The 26352-nt window shown below is 42.4% G+C and overlaps 1 protein-coding gene across 1 annotated transcript in view; it reads left to right on the forward strand.

Annotated features, from left to right (window-relative positions):
- Positions 1 to 26352, forward strand: part of hs1bp3 (HCLS1 binding protein 3) — a 64980-nt gene that overhangs the window by 3953 nt on the left and 34675 nt on the right. The window contains exons 2-4 of the mRNA XM_042333519.1: positions 2092 to 2257; positions 12525 to 12732; positions 13538 to 13730. Coding sequence (XP_042189453.1) covers positions 2092 to 2257; positions 12525 to 12732; positions 13538 to 13730 — 567 coding nt within the window. The remainder of the gene's footprint in view (positions 1 to 2091; positions 2258 to 12524; positions 12733 to 13537; positions 13731 to 26352) is intronic.

A 26352-nucleotide genomic window follows, 5' to 3' on the forward strand; every position in this document is an offset into this window, starting at 1 on the left:
CCACACAAACCCGGCCATTTCCTTTGCTCTGATACTGGCCTACTCTATATCTCCACTCTATCTTTTCCACCGTCAGCAGGTAGGCTTTCAACCACTTGACGCCTGTATGTAACAAAATATACCTCTTTGACTGTGCTTTCAGTCATATTTACCCTCTTCACTCCCCTCTGCTCCAGTAGCAGCCAGAATTGTCAAACGCTTGGAACGTCCTTCCAAAGTTAAAGGCGCTGTTTAAGTGTAAATTGCATTGATATGTTTGATAGTGTTTCAATTCACTTGCTCTGGTAAAATTGCATACTTTTACATAGGACAAAGGAATTTTACATTTATAAGTACCAACGGATTATTTTGTCTCGTAAATCAGGGTAAGGAACAAGCCAAAAAGAACTCATTGTAACTCATCAGAAGATGTTATAACACATGCTTTGAGACATTTTTATACGTTTTCCTGTTCTGATTAATGACCTTGTAATGCAAATTACAACAATGTATAATTGAAAAGTTATGCCAATGACAACAATCTGTCTTCCATCCTGTCAACAGTGTAACAGATTCAGATGGAGACGACCAATACGGTGGGGCAATAATCCAAAGTTTATTAAGTAATACAAATATCTTAACTTATTCTTAAAACTGAGTAGAATCGATATTGATTACACTGCGAAGTGCGCTGACCGTCTATTACAACAACAACAAGATTACATTTGTATAGCGCCTTTCACGTCGGGAGTACGTCCCAAGACGCTGGCCAGAGTACAGCATTTCAGACCTGAGCTGGGGTTGGGTGTTAGGGGAGGGGAAGGGGGTGGCTGATGGCATGATTGAAGAGGAGGGTCTTGAGGTGGGACTTGAAGGAGGCTAAGGAGGGGGCGAGGCGGAGAGATTGGGGGATGGAATTCCAGAGGTTGGGGGCAGAGTGGCTGAAGGCTCTCCCACCAATGGTGGGGCGGGTGGGTCGGGAGACGTGGAGCAGACCGGAGCCGGCTGAGCGGAGGAAACGGGCGGGTTGGTAGGGCGTTAGGAGGTCACAGAGGTAGGGTGGGGAGAGGACACGGGCTGCAGAGTTCTGGATTATCAGCTGTGGAGGGAGGAGTTGGGAAGGCCGACAAGCAGTGAGTTTGCATAGTCGAGCCTGGAGGTGATGAAGGCATGAACAAGAGCTTCAGCGGCCTGAGGGGTGAGGTAGTGGTGGAGTCGGGCAATGTTATGGAGGTGAGGGAAGGCAGAGCGGGTCATGGCTTGAATGTGGGGGAGAAAAGACAGTTGAGGGTCGAACAAGACACCGAGGTTCCTGACTGGTTTGGTGAGTTGTAGTGTGCAACCATGGAGGTTGATGCTGCCAGAGCCTGAGGTGCAGAGGCGCTGGTGTGAGCCAATCAGGAGGGCCTCAGTCTTGTTCACATTCAACTGTAGGAAATTTGCCCTCATCCAGGACTTGATGTCCGACAGCAGTCTGTCAGGACAACAGTGGTCCTGAAGTTGAGGCTGGAGGCAGAAAGATAGAGTTGGGTGTCATCCGCATACATATGGAAGTTGACCCCATAGTGTCCTTCTACACAGATCGACAGGTTCCACTGACTTTCTATCACTGACTATTCTCAAATCCCTTCATGCCTTGGCACTTCCTTACCTCTCTGACCTCCCCACTACCTGCTACCTCCGCTCGACCGGCTCTGGCCTTCTGCTTGTCTCTTGTGTCCTCTGTTCCACGATCGGCCACTGTGCCCCGCAACTCTGGAACACACTTTCTCTCTCTCTGCTTTGCCCCTTCCCCATCTTCAGGTCATGCCTGAAGACCTTCCTCTTCGACCGTGCTTCCCTCACCTCCCTCTGGCTCGGGGCCATGCTCCACCACTGTCGAGCGCTCCGAGATGCTACCCTGCGTGAGGGGCGCTATATAAATACAAGGTTGAATTGTGCTTACAAGTTTCTGGCACATGGTTGTATTATTCACATACTCTGTAAACTGCTGCTGACTAGTTGGTGCCTTTGGATGTTTAAAAATATAACTGGGGGTGTTTTTTTTAAAAACAAGGTTAATCACGCCTCTGAATGTTTGATTTCATGGCTGAATCTTTTAATTTAATGTAGAGCGATCCAGAATCTGAACACTGGAATAGACCTGTCAGTCCCAGAGTACCAGGAGATCCATGGTAAAATGATGTCTGGTCATGTTGAATATCAGATTGTTGTTGTAACGCAACTGGCTTCATTCAAGTCTGCGAAGCACAAACCAAGGGATGTTGTTCAGCTTGTGGTAAGTAGTTCATAACCTATTTGGTGCCAGTGAGGAAAGAAGATTTTGATTTAATTATTTCCCACGTCCTTGCCATGGCCTTGTTCTGCCTTCCTCCACTTCCACAACATCGACCGGCTCCGCCACTGCCTTTCCCCTCAAACTGCCGAGTCCCTTATCCATACATTTGTTACATCTAGGCTCAACGCCATCTCCTTGCTTGTCGGCCTTCCCAACTCTTCCCTCCACAAGCTACAGATTATTCAGAACTCTGCAGTTCGTGTCCTTTCCACACCAGGCTCCATGATTCTGTCACCCCCACCCTCGCCCAGCTCCACTGGCTTCCCCTCCTCCAGAGGATAGAGTTCAAAATCCTCGTCCTCGCCTTACAAGCCCTCCATGGTCTTGCTCCTTCCTACCTCTGTGATCTGCTAACTCCATATCAAGATGTCTGCTCCCTCGCCCAGCAGGCTTCATCCTGATCCACTTCCCCCACCTGGCCCGCCCCACCATCGGTAGTCTGGCCTTCAGCCTATCTGCCCCCACCCTTTGGAACTCCAACCAACAGTCCCTTCGTCTTGCTCCCTCCCTTGCCTCCTTCAAGGCACTTCTCAAGACTCTCCTCTTTGACCCCGCCTTCAGTCACCCTCCTAGCCCTACCCTCGGGTCCAAATCCTTGATTGTCCAGCACCTTGGGACATCTTCCCGTGAAAGGCATTATACAGTACTGCCTTATAATATAACAACAAAATTACATTTGTAAAGCTCTTTTCAAGTTGGGAGGACGTTCCAAGGAGATGGACAGACAGAGTTACAGACCCGAGCTGGGAGTCGGGGTCAGGGAGGGTGGAGGGCAGGGGGAGATTCAAAGCACAGTCGAAGAGGAGGGTCTTGAGATGGGTCTTAAAGGTGGCAAGGCAGGGGCGAGACGGAGGGACAGCAGGATGGAGTTCCAAAGGGTGGCGGCAGAGTAGTAGGTCTGCCCAGCAATAGTGGGGTGAACGAGGCGGGGGATGTGAAGCAGGCCAGAGCACACTGAGTGGAGGAAGCGAGCAGGATGGTAGGTGGTTAGGAGGTCGCAGAGGTAGAGGAGAGCAAGACCGTGGAAGGCTTTGAAGGTGAGGACCAGGATCTTGATCTGTATCCTCTGTGTGATGGGAAGCCAGTGGAGTTGGGCAAGGATGGGGGCGATAGGGTCGCGGAGCCTAGTGTGGGAGAGGACATGGGAGTTGGGGAGGCAGGCAGGCAATGAGTTTGCATAATTGAGCCTCGATGTAATGAAAGCATGTATGAGGATTTCAGCGGCCTGCGGTGTGAGACAGTGGCGGAGCCGGGCGATGTTGCGGAGGTGGGGGAAGGCAGAGCGGGTCATGGCGCAGATATGGGGTAGAACATAAGAATTAGGAGCATTCGGCCCCTCGAGCCTGCCCCGCCATTCGATAAGATCATGGCTGATCTTCAGACCTAACTCTAATTACCTGCCCTCTCCCCATATCCCCTAATCCCTCTATTTTTAAAAAATCTATCAGTCTCAGCCTTAAAGATGTTCAAGGATTGAGCATCTACAGCCTTCTGCGGTAGTGAATTCCATAAATTCACTACCCTCTGAGTGAAGAAATGTTTCCTCAACTCTGTTCTAAAAAGCTAACCCTTAATTTTAAGACTGGCTCCACGTCGGGAGGACGTCCCAAAGCGCTTCACAGAACACACTGTAAAGTGAATTGACTGTATATTTGTGGGCGAACGCGGCAGCCAATTGCGCACAGCAATGTCCCACAAACAGTCGTAGATTGAAAATGACCAATTTATTATTGTTTTTGGTTTTGGAGGGATTATTATTAGGCTCTGTGTGGAGTAAGGAAACTTGCCCAAGGTTTCGCCCTGCCTGGAATTGAACTCAGGTCTCTCACTTGCAAAGCGAGTGCTCTAACCACTGAGCTATAGGGCTCCACTGTACTCTAGAGAATACAGCTCTAGTTTATTCAGCCTATCCTCATAGGTCAGTCCCCTCATCCCAGGAACTAACCGAGTGAATCTACGCTGCAGCCCCACTAGGGCAAGTATGTCCTTTTTTAAATAAGGAGATCAAAACTGCACACAGTACTCTAGGTGCGGTCTCACCAAAGCCCTATACAGTTGCAGCAAGACTTCCCTATTCTTGTACTCTAAACCTTTTGCAATGAATGCTAACACGCCGTTCGCCTTCCTAGTTGCTTGCTGCATCTGCAAACTAACTTTTTGAGACTGGTGTACAAGGACACCCAAATCCCTCTGAACACTAACACTCTCCCCCTCTAGAAAATAATCTGTTTTTCTATTTTTCTACCTAGGTGAATAACTTCACACTTCCCCACATTAAATTCCATCTGCCACCTACTCGCCCACTCCCCTAGCCTGTCTATATCCCATTGCAATCTTTTTGCATCATCCTCAGAGCTTACTCTCCCACCTAGTTTAGTGTCATCCGCGAATTTAGATACGTTACATTCAATGTCCTCGTCTAGATCATTGATGTAAATTGTAAATAGCTGAGGCCCAAGCACTGATCCTTGTGGCACTCCACTAGTCACATCCTGCCAATTCAAGAATGACCCGTTTATCCCTACTCTCTATTTTCTACCCGTTAACCACTCTTCAATCCATGCTAATATGTTCCCATTAATCTCATGGGCCTTAACCTTGTGCAATAGCCTTTTATGTGGCACTTGTCAAATGCCTTTTTAAAATCTAAATATACTACATCTACTGGTCCCCCCTATCTAACCTGCTAGATACATCTTCAAAAATCTCTAAAAGATTAGTTAAGCATGACTTTTGTAAAGCCACATTGACTCTGCCTAATCTTGTTATGGTCTTCCAGGAATCCCATAACAACATATTTAATTAAGGACTCAAGAATTTTCTCTACCTCTGATGTCAGACTAACTGGTCTATAGTTGCCCATCTTTTCTCTCCCACCCTTCTTAAATAGTGGTGTTACGTTTGCAATCTTCCAATCAATGGGAACCGTTCCAGAATTCAGAAAATTTTGGAAGATCAAAGACAAGCCATCCACTATCTCAGTAGCCACCTCTTTTAAAACCCTAGGATGGAGGCCATCAGGTCCAGGAGATTTATCAGTTTTAAAACCTGACAATTTATCTAAAATCATTTCTTTACTAATATTAATTCCCCCAAGTTGCTCACTAACATTGTCTTCTTGGTTCCCTTCTATTCTTGGTAGGTTTTCAGTGTCTTCTAAGGTGAAGACAGTAGCAAAATATTTGTTTAATGACTCTGCCATGTCTTTGTCCCCTACTGTAATTCCCCCCGTCTCTGCTTGTAGCGGACCCACATTTACCTTCGACAGCCTCTTCCTCTTTATATATTTATAAAAACTCTTGCAGTCTGTCTTTATGTTCTTCGCTAGTTTGCCCTCATATTCCATTTTCTCCCTCTTACTCACTTTTTTGGTTCTCCTATGTTGATCCCTAAAGTTCTCCCAATCCTCGGGTTTACTACTCATCTTAGCTGTTTTATAGGCTTCTTCCTTCAACTTTATACTTTCCCTAACTGCTCTAGTTAGCCACGGTTGGGCCACCTTTCCCATGGCATTCTTATTCCTTAAAGGAATACGTGCTTGCTGGGAATTTTGCACTCTCCTTAAACGTCTGCCATTGCTGGTCTACTGTCAAATCCTTAAGTCTAATTTCCCAGTTTATTTTGGCTAAATCCTCTCTCATACCAGCAAAATTGCCTCTACTTAAATTTAAAACTTTTGCTTCGGACTTAACTACTTCTCTCTCTAACTTAATGCTAAATTCCATCATATTATGATCGCTTTGCCCTAGAGGAGCCTTAATTTCCAGTTTGCTGATCAGCCCTGCTTCATTGCACCAAACAAGGTCTAGTAGAAAGGATAGTTGAGGGTCAAACAAGACCTCAAGGTTCCGGACTGACTTAGTGAGGTGGAGTGTGAACCATGGAAGGTGATGCTGTCAGCGCCTGAGGTGAGGAGGCACTGACGGGAGCCAATCAGGAAAGCCTCGGTCTTGTTGACGTTCAACTGAAGAAAGTTAGTTCTCATCCAGGACTTGATGTCCGACAGACATTCTGTCAATACAATATAAAATTACATTTGTATAGCGCCTTTCAGGTTGGGAGGATGTCTCAGGGTGCTGGACAGTCAGGATTTGGACCCAAGGAGTGGGTTGGGATCAGGAGGGATGGGAGTGTAGGGGAAGGAGGGTGGACGAAGGCGCTGTAAAAGAGGAGGAACAATGCACAGTGTGCAGTGTCAGACCTGTTAGAAACAATAGATGATCAGCAGTGCACGAGTTCATGTGTTTTTCCCCCACACTGAGCGAAAGACTAATATAGGGGAATTGAAACCTTGTTCAAAATGTTGAAATAATTATAAAGGTTAGATTAGTTAGATTCATGCCTAATGGCCAATTTATTGCAAGAAGACCCAAAAATAATAAAAGTGCACATCTGCCAAAAATTAAATGAGTGTGATATTTATTTCTGGCTAAGGTACAGGCTAAGTGAGTGGTACTAAATTTGAACACTATTCTGAAAGTCTGCCTTATCAACCCATTCATATGTAGTCCTTAAATGATCATTTCTTCACTGGCACAGCAATTTTTTTCTAAAAGGCAATAAAATGTCTTTTAGAAAAACTGTTTTTGTTTTTAAAAAAAACTCCATCTCTATGTCCTTTGCTGCTGCCTTCCAGCGATTATAAAAAGACTGTAACAATTTTCAGGCTTTTAAAACTCTTTCATATATTTAACAACAGAGGAGTTTCTTCCATTGGCCAAGGATCCCTCAACTAAAATTGGCTATTCACTTCACTTGAGAGATATTATTGTATGCAAATTAGTTAAAAACAATTAATAATAATAATTCTTGCATTTGATATAGCGCCTTATCACGTCTTCGAGATGTCTCAAAGTGCTTCACAGAATATACTGTAAAGTGAATTGACAGTATATTTTGTGGGCGAAACCCGGCAGTCGATTGCGCACAGCAGTTATATATATGTAGCAAAGCTGCTACGTTAGGAATACTCCCATCAAACCACTTCACAGTATATCCTGTAAAGAGCACTTTTAGGCATCCTTCTGATGTGAAAGGGACTACATCAAATGTCAGGATTATGACCCTGAAGTAGATTAGATGTTCTGTTAGAGGTGCCATCCTTGAGATTCAATGATAAATCAAGGTCCTGTGTCCTTTCAGGCAGTCATTAAAGATCCCATGAAACTATTCAGAACGAGAAGTTTCTGAAAATGTTCTGGGGCTAACAATCTGCCAGATAAATTGGTCATTCACTGTATAGTTGTGGGTGCTCGTGGAACGTTTAGGGCACACATTCGTTGCCCCGATTGCCACATGTGATTTCGCAAAGGGAGTGATGTCAGCTGTGCTTCTTGTGCATAACACACAGTGGTGACCTGACTGTTCAGAGGAAGGCCTTTTCACACATTTTGTTTTAATCCAGGGTACTGAGTTTATGTACCCAGATCACTGTGTGTGAGTCACCCTGTATCAGCAAATGTAATGATTAGACACAAGCAGTAGAGGTCACCATAACATGCTTTTTTAAGTTTGGATTTGAAGCTGAATATTATAAAGCCAGGCTAACCAAAATGTTGGACCAGCATAGAGCTAAGCAGTAATGTAAAAATATTTGTAATATGTATTATATTGATGCAAAAATTTTATTGGTATTTTCCGTCAGTACTCACGAGTTTTTGCACTATTTGGGTCCGAGATTCTTTGCAATTCAAATGCACATAAAAAGGCAAACTTTATACTGGGCTCGATGTGTAATTGTTGCTGCTGAGTTTGTGAATACAATACAAAGGCACAGAGAGCTGCAGCATCTTTGGATTACAATTATTTACGTGCCCAGGGGCTATAATAATAATAATAATAATTCTTGCATTTGATATAGCGCTTTTCACATCTTCCAGACGTCTCAAAGCCCTTCACATAATATACTGTAAAGTGAATTGACTGCATATTGTTTTTGTGGGCGAAACGCGGCAGCCAATTGCACATAGCAGTGCCCCACAAACAGACGTGAATTGAAGTGACCAATTTATTATTTTTTTCTTGAGGGATTATTATCAGTCGCGTGGAGCAAGGAAACTTGCCCAAGGTTTCACCCTGCCAGGAATCGAACCCAGGTCGCTCGCTTGCGAAGTGAGTGCTCTAACCACTGAACCACAGGACTCCAACCTGTACTTACATACAACTTGCATACCGGACTATATGTAAGTTGTTATTGATAACAAACGATAATTGGGCTCATTTCACCTATCACCATATTGCTACGACATAACCAATCTAATTAGGAATTAGGATTCAGTCTTAAGAGAAGTAACACACAAACATATTTTTACATTTGTTTGTGTTGCAATTAATCAGAAGAAACGTAGCAGTGAATTGTGTTTTGTTGAGCTTCAAGAGATAAACGATGAAGAATATTTTCATCAGGATTTAATTTTCTTTGATTCAGGGATTGTCTCCTGACATGAAAATTGGTATATAAATTGTTGTTGACTTCAATAAATTGAAAGTGGAGTTGTTCTGGTGGAAAATTAGTTCTTCCATCGTTTAGTGCATTTCTCAATGTCATAATGGTATAGTTTGATTCTTTGGTTCACTCCAAATGCTTGTGGTTGGGCAATTAATCCTGTATCACTTCCAATTCTTACTTATTTCTGTTCACTTGTCCCAATTGAGATTTACAGCTGTCAACTATTGATGCAAGCATAATAGCAGTAATAATCCTTGCATTTGATATAGCGCCTTATTACATAGTGACAAAGCACTTCACAATGTACACTGTAAAGAGCATTGACTGTGTATTTTGTTGGTGAAAGGCTGAAGCCACACAGCAGTGTCCCACAAACAGCCATGGAATGAGTGACCAAGCATGCTAAAGGCTTCTGCAGGAAGGCCTAACATGATTGATAGGAGAGCTGGTACATAGGTGAACCTATTTCTTTCAATTTAAGCGTTCTTTCTGGCTAATTTTGCTTTTAGACATAAATTTGAGTTTGCTGTGTCAAAAGTGAGTTCTGTGTACAGATGTTCACCTCTTATCTGATATTCCTCTACACAGAAATTGTTACGCTCAGAATCACAGCGCACACTTCTGCACTGGTGTGCGCATGAAAGGGTGTGTAGAGAAAGAGGAGACATGGGGGAGAGTTACTGAAGAGGCATTTCTAAGACTGATGAGAACAACTGTGGACTTGTGAAAACATTTATTATTGCTCTATTTTCAATAGTTCACGTATCATCGAATCTGAAGGATGGCATCTTGACAGTCTTAAGAAGTTGTTGCTACTTCATTGATCTCATAAGAAGCCTTTTTTTTGAAAAGCTGCTTTTCTCCCCCCATTTTTCAAACTGATGTTGACCAAAACCCCAAATTAACTTGTAAGAGCACGTTACTAATGCGTAAAATAAACCGTCTATTACCTGGCTTTAATAGTGAATTCCTGTGTTATTTAGTTGGAACTGTGATTTTGTTTATCACCATTGGATGTCGCCATAATACAATTTGTCATTGAAATATGCACAGCAGCAAGTTGAGTCCTGGCTCATGGGTGATATTTCTTTTGAACAAACTGAGTGACCAATTTAAGGTATTCTCCTCATTTCCCTTTCTCGAGTCTTCTCCTATTGAACATCAAACCCCTGTTAGTCCAGACTAACGTGCAAATGCATTTTCAGGGAGCTTGCGTTGTTAGAGATGTTATCCTTTGAATGACATAAACTGAGGTCCCATCTACCTGTTCAGTGGGTGTTAAGTAGGGAGGTGTGCCTGCTCTCTCCCCTCTCTTCCTGACTCGGCATCAAGCTTCACCACTGTTAAGCGCTCTGAGACACTACCCTGCATGAAGGGAGCTACATAAATGCAAGTTGTTGTTAATGATGTTATTTATGGCACTATTCAAAAAGAGGAGAAAGTTTCCTCCAGTTTCTTGGCTAACAATTTTCCACATAAAATTGGTCATTCATTTCATGGTGGTTTATGGGACATTTTGTTTGTCTACAAATACACAATCACTACACTTTTCAGAAACTTTAAACTGCTTTGAAATATTTTTGACTATATGCATTATATTTAATTCAAGGAGCTGCTAGGAGATGTACCAATGGCCTCCATTACTGTCTCTCTGGTTTCCCTATATTTTCCAATAAAATATCTAGCCTCAGTGATGTAGCTGAAATCATTGTTCAACATGTGGAAGATTCTGGGGAAAACATTGTTCTGCTTATTCCTAGTTCACCACATTACTGAAAATCTTTGTGAAAACAACTGCACTGGAAATCTTCAGTGCATTAATCTCACATACAGTCTTGTCACACAGTGACATATCATTTATTCGGGTGCCAATTAACTGCTGATGAATAAGACGTCACATATCACAATTTGCCATTGTTTTTTTCATTACAGTTGTCAAAATGAACTTTGTCTTGACAAACGCTTTATTCCTGTCAAATGTGGGCTGTCCTTATGTGTCTGGATAAATACTTCAGTTACAAACATTTGTGGGACATTGCTGTGCGCAATTGGGCTGCTGTGTTCACCCACAAAATACACAGTCATACAGTAGAATTCCTGTGAAGTGCTTTCAGATCTCCTGATGTGAAAAGGCACTATAGCAAATGCAAAGATTATTATTACAAACTCTCTTGCCATGCTTATCAATGCAATTGTGGTCTTTGATCCTCTTGTTCTTCTCAGGAGCTCCATTGGCTCCTGTCCCCCACCACAGAAACAAATCAAGGTCCTCATCTCACCTTCAGATCCCTGCATGGTCTTGCCCACCCGACCTCTGTGACCTCCTTACTGACCCAGCCACTTCTTTGCTCAGTGAACACTTTATTGCTTTATGTCCCCCGACATACGATTGGTGAACTGGTTTCACCTATATTGCTCCCATTCTCTGGAACTCCATCCCAGAGTATTTTTTTAATATTTTTTAATGTTTCACATTGTATTGCAGGTTCCTCAAGTAACAGACCTTCTCCATGTCTTTCTTTAAATGTTGCCCACAATGGGGCGCTGCGTTCATAAGATAGGCAAAACTTTTCCTACGTTTTGGGAGGGAGACAAGCCATCTATCATTTTTTTCATGGCAGAATTTATATTTTACGCCATCATGAAAAAACCTGGGATCCTTACGTGCACATGAACAGGCAGACAGTACCTCAGTTTAACGTCTCACCTGAACAGATGGCATCTTCAGAATGTAATGCTTCCGTAGCTCTGCGTTGGCGTGTTAGCCTAGACTAGTGCTAGCCAACCTTTAATGTCTGCCAACAAAATACATTTTTTTGATTGATTTATGCCATAAATCAAGAAATATTAAATCGAGAAAAAACTGAAAACACAGTACCGATCATCAAACACGCACTTATCTAACCTTGTGTGAATGTTTGGTCGTTTGGGGGTGTATGGGCTTCTTGACAGCCCCGTGGGCCACTTCCGACCTGTGGGCCACAGATTGGTCACCACTTTCCTAGACTTTGAGCTCAAATCCCCATTGTAGGGTTTAAACCAACGAATGGTGACTCAGGGACCAGAGTCTTCCAACTGAGCCAGGTTGATGCCTATTGTATAGAATTAACAGCAATGTGTAGTATATCAGGATTGAGGTTGTATAAATCTTGATTTCAAGATCCTCATCCTCACCTACAAGGCCATTCACGGCCTTGCTCCCTCCTACCTCTCCAACCTACTATCCCCCTACCTACCTGCCCGTACCCTCCGTTCCTCCGGCTCCGGTCTGCTCCACGTCCCCCGCCCCAACCGCCCTACCATCGGTGGTCGGGCCTTCAGCCTCTCAGCCCCCAGGCTCTGGAACTCTATCCCCCAGTGCCTTCGCCTTGCTTCCTCCCTCTCCTCCTTCAAGGCCGGTCTCAAAATCTTTCTCTTTGACCGAGCCTTCAGCTCCCCTCTCGACTCTCTTCCCCCTCCTCGCTCCCTCCCTTCCCCTCACCCTGACCATTTCCCCCCTCCTCGCTCCCTCCCTTCCCTCCCCTCACCCTGACCATTTCCCCCCTGCTCGGGTCATGACCCAACTGTGCAGCGCCTTGGGACGTCCTCCTGACGTGAAAGGCGCTTTATAAATGGAATCTTGTTGTTGTTGTTGTTGTTGAGTAACTGGGTATTGGCGATGTAGTACTGTGATCAGACTTGTGTGCCAGTTTACTGGTTTAAAGGGTACATAACTGGAAAATAAAATACCTAAATAATAATCTGAAACATTTTTTGCAGGTATCTAAAAAGTACAGTGAGATTGACGCCTTGCATCAGAAGCTAGGTACTCAGTACCCACAGGCAAGCCTGCCGCCCATGCCCAGAAAGGTTTTATTTGTAGGGGAGTCGGCTATAAAAGAACGAAGAGCAACGTTTGATGAAATCTTCAGATCTATTTCCAAGGACAAAACTCTTGTTACAAGTCCTGAGTTATTGGCCTTTTTAGGTAATTATAATGGATCTGCTACATAATGATCAGTCTTTATCAAATAAATGTATATTACTTTTAACATTTTATACCTGCAAGGTCAACTCTGTGGTGTTTGGCCAACCTGTGTCCTATTTCACAATTACCTGATAGGAGCAATGTTTTCAATGAAGCAATCTATTAAGGCCTTCCTTTATTCCAGTTCTATACCTCAAACAGGAATTGACAGTGAGACACCTTTAATTGAACGTAAGACATCTCTCTCAACAATAGCGATCACATGCTGTTGGCAGATTCAGGCATCGTACTAACTGTGGAAATGAAAGTCATAACTATCTGGGGACTCAAAGGCACTATATGAATGTAAATCTTTATTTCTATTGTATCTGTGTCCCCAAATGCTGTCTGGTCATAGCTTCTAAGACCATTTTGTCTTAAAATTTAGAAATGTGTAAAACTATTACACTTAGTTTTGAATTGGAAACTGTTACTTTGCAGTTCTTAAAAATAAATGGTTTTATAATCCAGATGAGTAAGTAAACCAATGGGCTTCTGTCTAAGTCTTCGACTCATTGTGGTATAATGTGTAGGTTTTCATGGTTTTACACATACATTTGTGTCCGTCATCTTAAGCAAATAGACCTGTAGTTGTAAATTTATATTTCATGCACGTTTTTCCTCAAAGCAGATGTGCCATAGCTACGATTGGAATGATGATGGTCAACTCTGCTTGTTGGCTACTTTTATATTTAGGTTAGTGCTAACTTTCTTGTCATTAATTTCTGCTGAATTTCCATCAGTTCACAATTTTTTTTCTCAATAGGAGCAAAAGGCAGAGACCTAGGAGATTTAAAATCTAGAAATGTTACAGATGAACAGCAGGAAGATGAAGGGGAATTTGGAGATTTTTTCAACCAAGAGGCCACTAAGGATGCTGTGCCGGTCAAACATTCAGAGACCTACAAGACAGCAACTGAGCAGATAGTAGAAATGGCAGATCCATTGGGTGTTACTAGGTAAGAAGATCTTTTAAGAGGGGACAACATCATCTGCGATGTACATGTTTTGGAGCATTATTAATGGTTGGAGGATCAGGTGGGGCTTGTTTAGCAAATATAATCTGATGGTGCTTGTTGCAGAATGTTTTAATTCCAAAGATACCGCTCAATCCTGTCTTCTTTCTTAGACAGACTTAGACAGGAGGCCAAGGCCACACAAATGTTTTATGATATCGAGATCCAAAGGAGTAGGTGAGAAAATGAGATGAAACCAGAAGTAGGAGGTTAGGTTTAAAAAAGCTGGAGATTTTAGAAGAAATTGTCCGACAGACAGAGAGAGGTAAGGACCGCCTTTTCCTGAGAAAAATGAATTTGTGCAATGAATCTGCACTGGGTTAAGGAAAATTTTGTAGCATATTAGACACTGGGAAGAACAAGAGAGAAAAGTGCAGAGTTGAAATTGCATGTGACCTAACCAAACAATGAATATTAATGAAAGGGAATTTCCATAGTGGATTTTGGCCAGCGAATCCATTTTGTTCCTCCTTGTCACCTGATGTTTTCTGCTATTTGCTTTTCTGCCATTTGTCCTCATTGATCTCTCATGGTTACAGCACTGCTTTGTTGTTCAGTGTCATATCAGTAATTCTTTGTGAACAATGGAGCACTTTTCTCATTCTGCAAGATTATTAGATGATATTCTGACAGTACATATGATAAATGTGTGATGATAGTGCTTTAGGAAGAAAAAATGGTGATACTGTACTTTGATGTGCTTTATATATGCTCTATGTCAATTGGAGTTCTGGGGTGCATAGCAAGCCAACAAACTTCATTTTGACAAATGCCAGCTCTGAAATCTTGTATTAGTCCTTGCCAACAGTGATTAAGCACCACTGCAGCGAAACGCAGAAACCCATTTGTCATAGATAGTTATGTAAACGTACGATTATATAAGCGATTTTAGTGATTTTAACTCAGTGTGCGTGTTTTGGGATTTGCACTGTGTTTACTCTTGCTGAAGTGAATGTGTGATCAGGTTTATTTATTAGCTGCTTTAGAAATGTGGTAAAAGGGTTCAACTTCCATTCAGAAATGATGCTGCACTCGACTATTGAAGTGGTAATTTTAGAATGAATCATGTGTGCTTTGAACAGAATGTACTTAGTCATGAATTAACTGCCTAGCCTCAGTTTTTTTCTGTGTTGGTCAGATTTCCTAGCAAATATTGTTTTTCACAGAAAGTGGCTTGTACGGAATAGTGGTGTTGGCTTTTATGAAGCAGAAGTGATGCGATTTTGTGTAACAGTCCAGAGATCCTTAGTTCTTGGTTCACTCTTGAGGCTCGCACATAACTCAATAATATAAATCTGATTAATATTCACACTAATAAAGTTTACATCAAGTTCAAGGCCTGGTGTACTGATGGAGTCAGTCTAAACTATATCTGTAAGTGCCACTGACTGGACTAATGTTGGTTGAACGCTTTTGCATGAGGTAATTAAGGACGGAAAACAGTTGCCAGGAATGGTGGTTGAGGCCAGGACACTGGACTCATTCAAAATGGTCTTAATTTTGTGCTGGGCAGATGGTAGGATGGATGTTCTAGAAAGATGAGAGCGGATTGGCTAAAGGTCTTCTTTATCCAAACCGATCTTGTGACCTTTCTATGACTACGGTGAAGCACAATTCAAAGTGCCTAAATTCTTTCCAACGGGTAACAGCCATAACACATTTTAATATCACATCAGATTCGAGTTTGTCCTTTGAACAGTTGAGATTTGTGGCTTGACTGAATCTTACAAACACTGTCTTGATTTGAGGAATGTATTTTCAACAACAACATTAACACCAAATTGCATTTATATAGAGCCCTTCCTGTCAGGAGGATGTCCCAAGACGCTGGACAGCGAAGGGTTTGCATCCAAGCTGGAGGTTGTATTTTTATACAATAGAAAATGTTATTTTTCTGCAATAACTATTCACCGGTAAATCGCTAGATAAATTACAGTCATGGCAAAATCAGTAACTGAATATTGTAGATATATGTTCCAAATTAGCATTAACAAAAAAGTTAATAGTCTTGGGAAGAAACCATATTATTAAGCACCACCACCGACATTTTTAATTTGTTGCACATTAAATAATTCACATATTGTGGTATTTTCCATGTCTCTCTAAGAGTGTTGTATTCAGATTCCAAACAGCAGATTTCTTTCAGGAACCTGCCACATCTAAATCTGAGATCTCTATTTAACAGGTAATGAAAAACCGACAGTGTACACACCAACATGTTCTAATACTTGTTTCACCACCAGCAGTGGTGTGGGCGGTTTTTATGAGTAACGATTGTTGATGCCAGGGCACTGGACTTATTTAAAATGCAGCTTTATGTTGTAATGGGAGAATGGTAAGGTAGGTATTCTGAAAGGATGAGATCAAATGGACTGAAGGGCCTTCTTCATCTCAATCTCTCTTGTGACCTTATGTGTGGTTGAAATGCATATCTTTGGGTGAAAGGAGAAAAGTGAGGTAAGATACTAAATTAGATGACAGAGGAACCTATTGTTGATCGAGGGCTTTTGAATAATTTTTTGCCTTCTGGAAGCTGAACGTTTTACCAAATTATTATAAATGGGCGTTATTGTAAAAAAAAGTGACTCATCAACGGTAAAAACTTTACATCCTTTCATGCCGGGAGGACGACTCCCATTGCTTCACAAGGCAGATTGCGAGGTGCATAGAGCTGTGGAAGATTTGGGTTGGGGGTGGGGGTAAGGGGACCAAAAGTAGGTTGAAAAGGAAGGTCTTGAGGTGGGCTTCAAAGGTGGGGAGGGAGGGATGAAGTCGAGTCTCAACTTAATGTTAGCTTTCAAAATTCAGAACAGATTTTGTGGTTATTTTCTCCCTGTTCCTCTGATACTATCAACTATTTTAACAAGGTGAAGTGGCATTGCTGGCAGAAAAATAAAATTATCTTGCCAGGCTAATGACCTCATTGGAGGTATCCAAGGAAACCAGTGCTCAACTTTCTGGGATTAATTAATTCAGTCGTTCAACAGTTAGTTTTAACTTGCATTTTTCAAAGAATTATTCACAAAACTCTTCATGAATAGAGTAATTACAAGGGATAAATCTTGTTAAATGCCATGGAATGAACTTCTGGGTCTTTTGAATGAAGGTTATAAAGATAGTTACACCAAAATAATAACGTTTCATATTTATTTGCTGCTGATTCATTTGCTGATGGGTCCTGGCAATGTTATAGGCAGAAAATAGTCTTTTGCTATACTTTCCACGTCATCATCAGTGGCTGAGCTTTCAGAATCTATGTCTTAACCTATGGAACTCCCTCCCTCTACCCCTCTGTCTCACTCCCTCTCTATCTGAACAAGTAGACGGGATTTTGGTTTCATGTCTCAACCAAAAATGAAGCACAACCCAGCACCATACTGGTGTATCAGTCTAGGCTGTGACCTCTGTATAAAACCTATTCATCTTATGAAAGAAAGATTTTTTTATTGCAAAACATTGCTAAAGTTAGGTATTTTCATGTTCTAAGTGTTTTCATTACAAATGTCTTTGATTGTCAAAATATTTGTGCTTCAGTGAAACACTTAAAGATGTACTGAAAAAACACAATGTGATGAATAAAATTCCACATTTACAAGCACAAACTTGAAAGCATTTCAATGGGGGACAAAAAACACTGCACGTGATCTTGTCACATTGACAGAAAATGTCCTTGAAAGGGCAATGGTTATCACTATCTTTGGGGCTGTAGCTTATTTCCCTCTTCCTGACCAATGCTGTCTATTTGTGACAACCTAAATTAGTTGGTAGCACTCTCGCCTCTGCTTCAGCATTCCAAGATGCTACATTATGTCAAGGGCCCTATATACATTCAAGTTGTTGTTGTTGTTGGTGTTTTTGGTAGAAAAGATTCTAGAGCTATGTAGGACTTTTAAGTTCACAGTCTAGGCTGACACCCCAACGCAGCACTGAGGGAGTGCTGTATTGCCCGAGGTACTATCCTTCAGATGAGATGAAACAAGCAGTCCCTTCTGCTTGGTTAGGTGGATGTTAGAGATCCCATGACATTATTAACAAATAAAAAGGAGTTTCTATTGTTGTCCCGGCCATCAATCTTCCATTTAAATTGGTCAGTCACTTCATGGTTGTTTGTGGGTCACTGAACATAAATTGGCTTCTCCATTTACTTATAAATACTTAACTACAATTACCTGTGAAGTGCTTTTAGACATTTTGATATAATAGATGCTGTATCAAATGCAAGAATTATTATGCTGAACTGCTTTTCGCTACAATTTTGATTGATGTGATTTTTGCTAGAGGTAATACCACATGCCAAAATGCTTCCCACCCCATTGTTTTATATATATGTATTGTCAAAGTACCAAGTTCATCATTCTTAGAAGTGACGCACAAAACTCTGATAAATACGGAGTGTTTATTTGTTTTGGTATGAAATTGCAGGGAATTTATCTGAACACAAATACAATATGCAATATGTCATTGAAACCTACGCCAGCCTGCGTTTAGTATGTACTGAGAGACCATGTGGGAGTGGATATTTTTTCCCTTGTTTTCCGTAGAGTTTTGCCAGAGGACATGGCCTGTGATTGAAGGGGGGTAAATTCAGAACAAATCTACACAAGCACTATTTCAGTGAGCGAATAGTGAACCTGTGCAACAGGCTTCCTAGGAGATGGTTGAAGCAAGAAGTGTTGATTCTTTCAAACACAAATTTTCTTTCAGCAAATAACATTATGGGATATAGTATATAGATCGTTCGAGACATATGTACATGCAATCGCCAGGAAGGTGGATGGCGAATTAGATGGAGCTTGGTCTTTTTTCATCTCGCATTTTGAATGTTCCATATAGATGACCGGCTCAAATCATATGCTTTTTAGTATCTTATTACAGCAATGCAAGACATTTTAAAACAAAGGGAAACTCAATGAAATGTTATATTATGTGAAAAATGCTGTATAAGTGCAAGTTAATGTAGTATATGACCAGATTGGAAACCAAAACAGACAATTCACTGTTGTTTTTCTTTAAATTTGTTTAAATTTTTCCCATCTGTCTGCTTTAAACAACAAGTTGCACCTGCACAAGTAGCGTGACATCATGAAAGGTGCTATATATATCGTATCATAATTATAATCATTTTTGCATTTGATATAGGTTCTTATGTCGTTGAGATGTCTCAAAGTGCTTCACAGGATATACAATAAATCAGATGACTGTATTTTGTGGGCGAAACGCAGCAGCCACTTTTTGCACAGTAATGTTCCACAAACAGCCATGGAGTGAGTGACCAATTGTATTTGGGGAATTATTGACTAGGACACCGGGAGAAATTCTCTTTTTGAATTATGCCACGGGACCTCAATTTTATGTGTCATCAGAAGGACAGCATCCCCACAATGTAACATACCTCCAGCACTGCAGTGCCGTCATCTTATACTACGTGATTGAATTTGGTAAGTCTCAGCGTGGAGCTTCAACCCACAACATTCTGACTCAGAGGCGACAGTGAGTCAGGCTGACACACTATTGCATCTTTCACATAGTAAATGTCTCTCAAACATTTTGCAGTGACAGACTAGGATCCTGAGCAGGGAGGGAGTTAGGGAGAGGTAAGCAAAAGCACAGTCACAGCAGTAGTTATTTAAAAGCTTTCTGAAGGCAGAGAAGGAGATATTAATAATAATAATGATATTCCTTGCATTTGATATTGTACCATATCACGTCATTGAGATGTCTTAAACAGAATATATTGTAAAATGGTTGACTGTGTATTTTGGGGCGAAACGCAGGGGGATGATTTAAGAAGGCAGAGGCAAAGCGGCTAAAGGCTTGCTGTCAGTGGTGGTGGGGTGGAGGAATGCACAGGATTTAGCAGTCACATCTTGTTGCATAGAAAATCATTAAAACTTAAAGCTGCCTCGGAGAAATCAATGCAAAGATGAGAGGAGCTGGATTCATACTGTAGGATATCATTTCAGAGCCACATGTACTCTTAAGAGTGGGCTGAACTGATCCCACCAGGTGACGGGTCTCCAGCCAGGGGGGAAATGAAAGTGAAGCCCGGTGTATGGTGTGCATTGGGAAACATGTGAGTTGAGCCACGGTTGACAGGCATCCAAATTGTAATGAAAGTTTTAGTATTTGGGGAAAAAAAAGCAGATTGTCCTGTCAGCTCTTTCCTAACATTAAAAATATAGCAGTGGTGTGGCAGACTGCCTGGCAACAGCTTTGAAGTTTGAAAACATTTGGCTCTTCACCAGTTACAGTTCTACCGCAACTGGTGTAAAACGCTGAAGGGGGCTCACGCTGCAGATCAAATGCTGAACTCATGCCCGTTTGGCTGGACATATAACTACGCTTTTATGCGTCACTGTCAAGCTGAAAACCATTTCCCAACATTAAATGTATCTGACCCATTAAAGGCTTGAAAAGCAGTAAAGACTGGTTTAAGCAGATGTGAGTTCGTTACACAAATCTCTTCTGTTTGGCTCAGTGCTAAGGTTACAAGTCTCTGACTGATGGCTGACTCTTACTGACTGACTGCCTGAAGTCTCTTGATATTCAAATAAAATCCATTTTATTTACACAAACTGCAATTTCTGGAGTGCTTGCTATCTGACTTGTGTATTTTGCCTGACCTCGAGTGGGAGACGTTGGTTAGAGATACAGTACAGGATTGTTAGCTCCTCAGTAGTGACTCAATCAGTACCTGCTTTCACAGAATAAGCATGAGGTTTTTAAATGTCAATGAATACCTCTACCTCTGTGTTTAAGAATTTGAGTTTCAATTGAAGAAAAACACCAATTGATATACCTAGCATTATTCTAGTATCTAGAATTTTACATAGAATAGAATTATATGAGACATAATACAGCACAGAAATAGGCCATTCCACCCAACCAATCTATGCCAGTGTTTATACTCTACACAATTCTCAACCCCTTCTAATCCCTCTCCTATATGTGGTGTATTCCCTTCTTTCTGCTTAAACCAAGGTTCCAGTGAGTTCCATATTCTCACGTACCTCTGTATTAGGCTAAAGATTTTTCTTATCTGCAAAATTTTATTCTATTTTTGTTTTACAAAATAATTGTGAGTCTGTCTGAAAGCTCTCCATTTAAGTGGTAAATTCACAGACCCATTATAATGTAGTATTTAATTCTTTGGATCAAGCTTTAACAAGCCCTATAATACTTATGTCATACTACTGTTATTGCTCTGCATGTGTATTTGAACAGTGTTAATCTTCTTGGTCCTGATTTGCAGCTTTCCAGATTAGGCTTGTTTTCAAAGGAACTGTCTACTCAGCAATGATTCTCTCAATTTCTTGAGGACAATATTGTAATTATCTTGGAACTTTTCTCCTGACACTTTCATCCCTCTATTGTGAGAATTAAACAAAATGGTCCAATAAAGTGCTGGGGGACATATATAAAATGACTCCCTAATGCTGACTGTCACATTATGTGTTATTGGATAAGTGTTTTGACTACATATAAAATTATATGTAGAATCGTTCTCCTTGCCAATTGCTGTTATATAATTCTGCCAAACTGTTAATAATATAATAATCCTTGCATTTGATATAGCGCTTTTCACATCTTCTAGATGTTTCAAAGCGCTTCACAGAATATGCTAAAAAGTGAATTGACTGTATATTTTGTGGGCGAAACGCAACAACTAATTGCGCACACCAGTGTCACACAAACAGTTGTGGATTGAAAATGACCAATTTATTATTGTTTTTAGAGGGATTATTATTAGCGATGTGGAGTAAGGAAACTTGCCCAAGGTTTCGCCCTGTCTCGCTTGCAAGGCGAGTGCTCTAACCACTGAGCTACAGGACTCCACAGTTGGAAAGAATATTGATGATTAATATCTAAAAGAGTGATTTTACTGGATTTTAAGATCTATTCACCTCTTTAGTTCCTTGTGCCTCAGGCATCACCCTATCCCACATCTCTGCCAATGTAACCAGTTGTTCTGATACTAATGAAAGCACCTTTTTTTAAAAAAAAAGTATGAAAGAGTTGAATTCAAAATTCATAACAACAACAACAATTTGGATTTATATAGTGCTCTCCAGGCCGGACGGCGTCTCAGAGCGCTTTACAGTAACGGATCCCGGGACCGAGCCAGGAGGAGGGGGGGGAAGGTGACCAAAGGCGCGGTCGAAAAGAAAGGTCTTCAGCAGAGACCTGAAAATGGGAAGGGAGGGAGCGAGAATAATGGAGTGAGGAAGGCAGTTCCAGAGCCTCGGGACATAGTGGCTGAAGGCACGGCCGGCGAGGATGGAGCGGAGGTCTCGGGGGACGAGGAGGAGGCCAGACCTGGAGGAACGAAGGCAATGGGTTCTGTTTTGAGGAGAGAGGAGGTTAGAGAGGTAGGGGTTGCAGAGGAGTGCAAGGACTTGAATACAAGGGTGAGGACCTTGAAATCTATCCTACTTTTTGTCTTCCAGCACATATATTCTTTCCCCCTCCCAAGGATGAAATTGAGCATTTGTATAATAATAATCCTTGAATTTGGCATTATTTTAATCTTCATTATTCTCCTGTTTTTCAACTCAAAACAATAGACCTCTCCCCCCCCCCCCCGCCACACACACACACACAAAACGCCTGAGTTTGCTTTGGGAGTAGACCTTACTCAACTCATTTCTCTGACACTGGTAATCATCCTCATTGTGCTCTTCTGCTCTGCCTAAAGGGGCTGGGCAGTCCCCTTGCGTTAACAATCAGAATTGCATTCAGTATTCCAGTTGTGGCCTGACCAGTGAACTGTACATCTTGAGTATTACTTACTTTAGATCCTACCTAGAGACCTTCCTTTTTAATCGTGCTTACAGTCCCCTCCCCGTTCCTTCTCCCCCGCTCGGCGTTAGACTCTGCTGCTGTCAAACGCTCCAGGACACTACCCCGCTTGAAGGGCGCTGTATAAATGCAAGTTGTTATATAAGGATCTGAAATCAATGCATTTATACTGTTTGTCTTAATTGCTGGTGCCTTATCCTTATTTGACATGGTGAACGGACCAGTCATCTAACACATGTATCTCCTGTTTTCTGATTGTTCAGCGCCTTGGGACGTCCTCCCGATGTGAAAGGTGCTTTACAAATATAATTTTCGATTGTATTTTTGCTGCCTTTATGCAGTACCTTGCATTTATCTCTTGTTAAATTTCATATGCCAGTCGTTTATCCATGTGCATATTCTCTCTCTTTGTGAGATCCCAATATGATCATTGATAGTGGGAAATAGGCAAAAACAGGATCTCAGTTCAGTGTCTTGTCTAAGAGATGGTATTTATGACACTGCAGAACTCCCCCAGCACAGCCTACTCCATGATCTCAAAGTCCCGAAGTGGGGTTTTGAACCCACAACCTTCTGACTCAGAAGTGAGTGTGCTAACAACTGAGCCAGGCTGACACATGCCTGGCTCTGCTTTTTATAACTTTTATAAAATAGGAGGGAATGTTTTTTGTAATCATTTTAGGGTAGTGAAACAATTTGGTAATTCGATTCATATGTGCCTGGCCCTTTAGGCATTCTGACATTGCCAACGTGTCCCTTACAAGAAGTGGGTTTGATCCCCCCAGGTTAGTCTATTTGAGGATCACAGAGAGAAGTGCGTAGAAGTGGAATATTGTTAATAAAAGGCGAGCTCCAGTATCAGACGTATGAAAAACAAGAGGCAAGTTAAGCCTGGCTCAGTAAGTTTTAAAGCTGCTACAATGAAAGAAAACAACAGAAAATATTAATTTAACAATGGGTTTGCTTGTTCTAGATTCATAGCTTATATTTTGTGGATACATTTTTAAATACACTTTCTGCATCTCCATCCCGGAGTCCCTCTAACTCCACCTCATTCAAGATCCATTTCTTTGACCATACTTTCGGTCATCTTTTCCCTCCCCACCCTCCTCGGCTCTCACCCCCAGCTCGGATGCCAAGGCATTATTGTTAAGCCTCCCAAAGTGAAAGGTGCTATGTAGATTTTGTATTGTATTTAGATTGATTTTCTTGGTTCTGAATGGTCTGCATGTTTTATTAGCATGACTGGCTAAAGTGAACCAGTTTATCTACACATTATTTTTCATTGTGAAATGAAAGGAAATTCTGCTTAAAAGGGTGGATGTGTTTTTTTCTGCACAGGTGGAGTACCTGACTTGCAGAACTAGCTTTGCCACAGCCTGCAGCGGCAAATGAACTCAAGCATATAAAGGTGCAAGATTTTTAACCAGAGATTTTCCATTTGTTATATAGAACTAAATCACCCAGTCAGCAACTCTTCTGATTTTTTTAGAAAAACTGTTTAGAAAACCTTAATTCAGCATTTATATTTTGGTCAGCTGGGTGGTCGACAAAAGTCATCACATTGCTTAAGAGGATCAACCCAGACAGTTTGTTTTTTTTAGAAAAAATGTTTAAAATCTTTTGATTCGTTATAAAAATAATTAAGGTTCATGAAATAACCTCATAAATTGTAGTCAGAGCAAATGGGTTGAGCAAATTGATTTCAGATTAAAAATTTCTGAGGAATTCTTATCTCTCATGTTCTTGATTCAGTGTCAGCCTGGCTCAGTTGGTAGCACTCTCACCTAGCCCTGACTGTCCTGCGCCTTGGGACGTCCTCCTGACGTCAAAAGGAGCTATACAAATGTAAGTTGTTGTTGTTGTGGATTGAAGCCCTATGTTACGACTTTAAACTCCATCTAGGTTGTCACTCCAGTTGTATTTGGGAAGTGCTGCCTTATCTTAGGCAAGTTCCCATCTGCCTGTTCAGGTAGATGTTAAAGATCTCGTGGCACTATTTAAAAACAAAAAGTTACACTTGTATAGCACCCTTCATGTCAGAAAGACGTCCCAGGGCGCTGGACAATCAGGAGTTCTGTACCCGAGCTGGGAGTTGGGGTCAGAAAGGGAGGAGGGCGGGGGGAAGATACGACTGAAGAGGAAGTTCTTTCCTTCAAAATCCATCTCAAGACCATCCTCTTCGACTGTGCTTTTGATCACCCTCCTTTCTCCCTGCCCTCCCCAAATCCGACCCCCACCTCGGGTCTGAAACACTGATTGTCCAGCGCCTTAGGACGTCCTCGCGACGTGAAAGGCGCTATACAAATGTGATTTTGTTGTTGTGTTGAAGGAGGCAAGAGAGGAGGAGAGGCGAAGGGATTGCGGAATAGAGTACCAGAGTGGGGGGCAGAGATGCTGAATGCCCGACCACCAATGATGGGGTGGGAAGTGCGGGGGACCTGAAGCAGACCAGTGTCTGCTGAGTGAAGGGAGCAAACAGGCTGATATGGGGTTATGAGGTCGGAAGGGTAGGGGTGAGCAAGACCGTGGAGGGCCTTGAAAGTAAGAACAAGGGTTTTTGTACTCAATTCTCTGTGGAGTGGGGAGCCAGTAAAGCCAGGCAAGACCAGGCGTGATAGGTTCCCGGAGCCTGGTGCGGGAGAGGACAAGAGCTGCAGAGTTCTGAATAATCTGCAGCTTGTGGAGGGAAGAGTTGGGAAGTCCAGTGAGCAGGCAGTTGGTATAGTCAGGCCAGGATGTAATGAGAGCGTGGATCAGTGTCTCGAAGGTCTGCGGTGAGAGGCAGTGATGGAGGAGGGCAATGTTGTGTAAGTGAAGAAAGCTGGAATGGGTCACGGCACGCATGTGAGGTTTGAAGAATATCCGAGCGTCAAAAACGACACTGAGGTTTCGGATTGGCTCGGTGAGTTGAAGAGTGCAGTCATGAATGGTGGTAGTGTCAGCGGCTGAGGTGAGGAGGCGCTATCTTGCTAACATTCAGCTGGAGGAAGTTGTCTCTCGTCCAGGACTTGATGTTAGGCAGACAATTAGCCAAGATATCAACGGTCCTGGAGTCGAGGGTGGAGGCAGTAAGATAGAGTTGGGTGTCATCCGATTACATGTGGAAATTGACCCCATGCCTGCGATCGCATCGCAGAGCGGGAGCATGTATAGATTCAAGAGGAGGAGACTGAAGAAGAGCCCGGAGGGGCGTCACATGTGACAGTGTGGGGGCTAGAGGAGAAGCTGTTGGTAGCCACGAAGTTCAGGCGGTGGGAAAGGTAGGATTGGAACCAGGCAAGAAAAAAACCATTGAGATGGAGGTGAGAGGAGAGGCGGCGGAGAAGAAGAGTAGTCAACAAAATCGAAAGTGGTGAGCATTCGAAAAGGATGAGGAGACAGAGAGAGCCTTGGTGGCAAGTGGACAGAATGCTATTTGTAACTTTGACCAGGGCTGTCTCTTCATCACCTCAAGGCTGGACTATGGGAACTCTCTCCTCGCCGGCCTTCCCGGCACCTCCCTCCACAAGCTGCAGGTCATTCAGAACTCTGCAACGCGTGTACTGTCCCGCACCAGGCTTCAGGACCACATCACTCCCACCCTCGCTCACCTCCACTGGCTCCCCATCCCCCAGAGGATCGATTTCAAGATCCTCATCCTCACCTACAAGGCCATTCGCGGCCTTGCTCCCTCCTAACTCTCCGACCTACTATCCCCCTACCTACCTGCCCGTATCCTCCGTTCCTCTGGCTCTGGTCTGCTCCACATCCCCCGTCCCAACCG

Source organism: Callorhinchus milii, unplaced genomic scaffold, assembly GCF_018977255.1.
Source record: "Callorhinchus milii isolate IMCB2004 unplaced genomic scaffold, IMCB_Cmil_1.0 Scaffold3, whole genome shotgun sequence".
Taxonomy (NCBI): domain Eukaryota; kingdom Metazoa; phylum Chordata; class Chondrichthyes; order Chimaeriformes; family Callorhinchidae; genus Callorhinchus; species Callorhinchus milii.